The sequence below is a fragment of the Coturnix japonica genome, unplaced genomic scaffold (assembly GCF_001577835.2).
Source record: "Coturnix japonica isolate 7356 unplaced genomic scaffold, Coturnix japonica 2.1 chrUnrandom761, whole genome shotgun sequence".
Classification (NCBI taxonomy): domain Eukaryota; kingdom Metazoa; phylum Chordata; class Aves; order Galliformes; family Phasianidae; genus Coturnix; species Coturnix japonica.
The window spans coordinates 6,047-8,362 of record NW_015440121.1 but is presented as its reverse complement, the minus strand read 5'-3'; the positions used below and the strand labels follow the sequence as shown (position 1 = coordinate 8,362).

General features: G+C 57.6%; 1 protein-coding gene across 1 annotated transcript; it reads left to right on the top strand.

Moving 5' to 3' along the window:
- Positions 1-737: 737 nt before the first annotated feature.
- On the top strand, positions 738-2,098 carry FKRP (fukutin related protein; the record flags this gene model as incomplete). The annotated part of the gene is made up of 1 exon (XM_015851187.1): positions 738-2,098. A coding segment is annotated over one exon (1,347 nt), but the record flags the coding sequence as incomplete, so codon positions are not given.
- Positions 2,099-2,316: the final 218 nt, after the last annotated feature.

The following is a 2,316-nucleotide window of genomic DNA, read 5'->3' as shown; positions in this document are numbered from 1 at the left end:
CGCTCATTAATTAACCCAGACCCGTTAAGGGCCACCATGGGCCTCACCTTGCAGTAGGCCTCAACCCTCCTCCTTAATTAACCAGGATCCCCCTCCTTAATCAACCAGGACCCCCCTCATTAATTAACCCAGACCCATTAAGGGCCACCATGGGCCTCACCCTGTGGTAGGCCTCGACCCCCTTCCTCAATTAAGCAGGACCCCTCCTTAATTAACCAGGACCCCCCTCGTTAATTAACCAGGCCCCCCCTTAATTAACCAGGACCCCCCTCGTTAATTAACCAGGCCCCCCCTTAATTAACCACGACCCCCAGGCCCCCCCTTAATTAACCAGGATCCCCCTCCTTAATTAACCAGGCCCCCCCTCGTTAATTAACCAGCCCCCCCTCCTTAATTAACCAGGACCCCCCCACCTTAATTAAGCAGGACCCCACTCATTAATTAACCCAGACCCATTAAGGGCCACCATGGGCCTCACCTTGCAGTAGGCCTCAACCCTCCTCCTTAATTAACCAGGAACCCCTCTCTCTAATTAACCAGGCCCCCCCTTAATTAACCAGGACCCCCCTTGTTAATTAACCAGCCCCCCCCATTAATTAGCCCCCCCCTCATTAATTACCCCCCCCATCCCCGCCATGCGCCTGACCCCCTTCCATTCCTTCCTATTGGCCGCCATCACCCTCAACCTCCTCTTCCTCCTCCTCTCCCCCCCCCCCCCCACCTCCGGCACCCCCCCCCCACTCACCACATCGCCCCCTCCCCCCCCGGGGGTCTCCATATTGATCCTGGACTTCGAGTCCTTCTCCCATGACCTGGTGGGCACCTCACGTTCCTTCTCCTCCCTCAACGTCCCCGTCATCGTGGCGGCCGATCTCCCCCTTTATCCCCCCGTCCCCCTCCCCAATGGGGTCCGGACGTTGACCCTCCTCCCATCCCCTCATCTCCCCCCCCTCAAATTAAACCGCCATATTCACACCCAACACGTTGCTTTGATCCCCGATGGAACCCGGGCTCATCCCGGTATCCTCGAATCCATGATGGCCGCCATGGATCCCGACGTCCATCTTGTCTTGGCCCCCGTAGGCCCGACCCCATTGCGTTGTGTGGGGCTGAGCGTCGATTTACGTCGTTGGACTCTCCGCTATGGGGCTGAAGGTGGTTGTGGGGCGGTCCGAGGCCCGGCCGCCATCTTGATGCGCTCGGAAGACTTCTTCAACCTCTCCTTCCCCACCCGGCGCCCGTCGGACGCCGCCATCTTTGTACAGGCCGCGCTTCGCGGTTGGCGGCTCCGCGTCCTCCAAGATGGCTTCCCTTCAGCTCCATCCCCTTTAACGTCACCCCACGAGCTCTGGAAAGCCCGAAATCTCCAAGAAAACAGACATAAGAAACTAATGGAAGACTTTGGAATCAAAATGGAGGTGATGGAGGACGGCAAACGACGTTGGTACGGCTGCAACAAGGAGACGCCGCGGTGTTTCGGAACCATCTTGTCCCGCACCCCACAGTATCTTATAGAGGGTCGTTGGACGCCGCCATGTTGTTTAAAGGCCTTAAGGGAGACGGCGAAACACGTGGTGGGTGTTTTGGAAGGGTCCGGGGTGAGATATTGGTTGGAAGGAGGATCGTTATTGGGAGCCGTGAGGATGGAGGACATCATCCCCTGGGATTACGACGTGGATTTGGGGATCTATAGGGCGGACGTGGGGAAATGTCGATGGCTCCGAGCGGCTCAAGACGGCCCCGTAGAAGACGATGAAGGTTTTGTATGGGAAAAAGCCAACGAGGGGGATTTCTTCCGCGTCCATTACAGCCGGATCAATCGGCTCCATGTTGATTTATGGCCTTTCTACCCCAAAAACGGGGTGATGACCAAGGAGACGTGGTTGGGGCACCCCCAGGACGTGGAGTTCCCTGAACATTTCCTGCTCCCCACGGTCCCATTGGCCTTCGCTGGGTTCACAGCCATGGGGCCCAATGACCCCCGGGGCTTCTTGGAGCTGAAATTTGGGGCGGGGGCCATCGAGGAACCCCAATATCCCAACCCTGCGGTGCTGAGGATCCGGCGAGGGGAGCTGAGCCAATAAACACCTGATGGATCCCAATATGGCTGGGTACGGTTATGGGGCATCCCATTGGGTCCCCATTGACCCCAATGGGTCTCCATCCACTTTTGGGGTCTCCTGGGCCATCCTAAGAGGTTCCCATTGACCCCAATGGGTCTCCATCCACTTTTAGGGTCCTCCAGCCCATCCCAATAGGTTCCCATTGACCCCAATGGGTTCTCCATTCACTTTTAGGGTCCTCCAGCCCATCCCA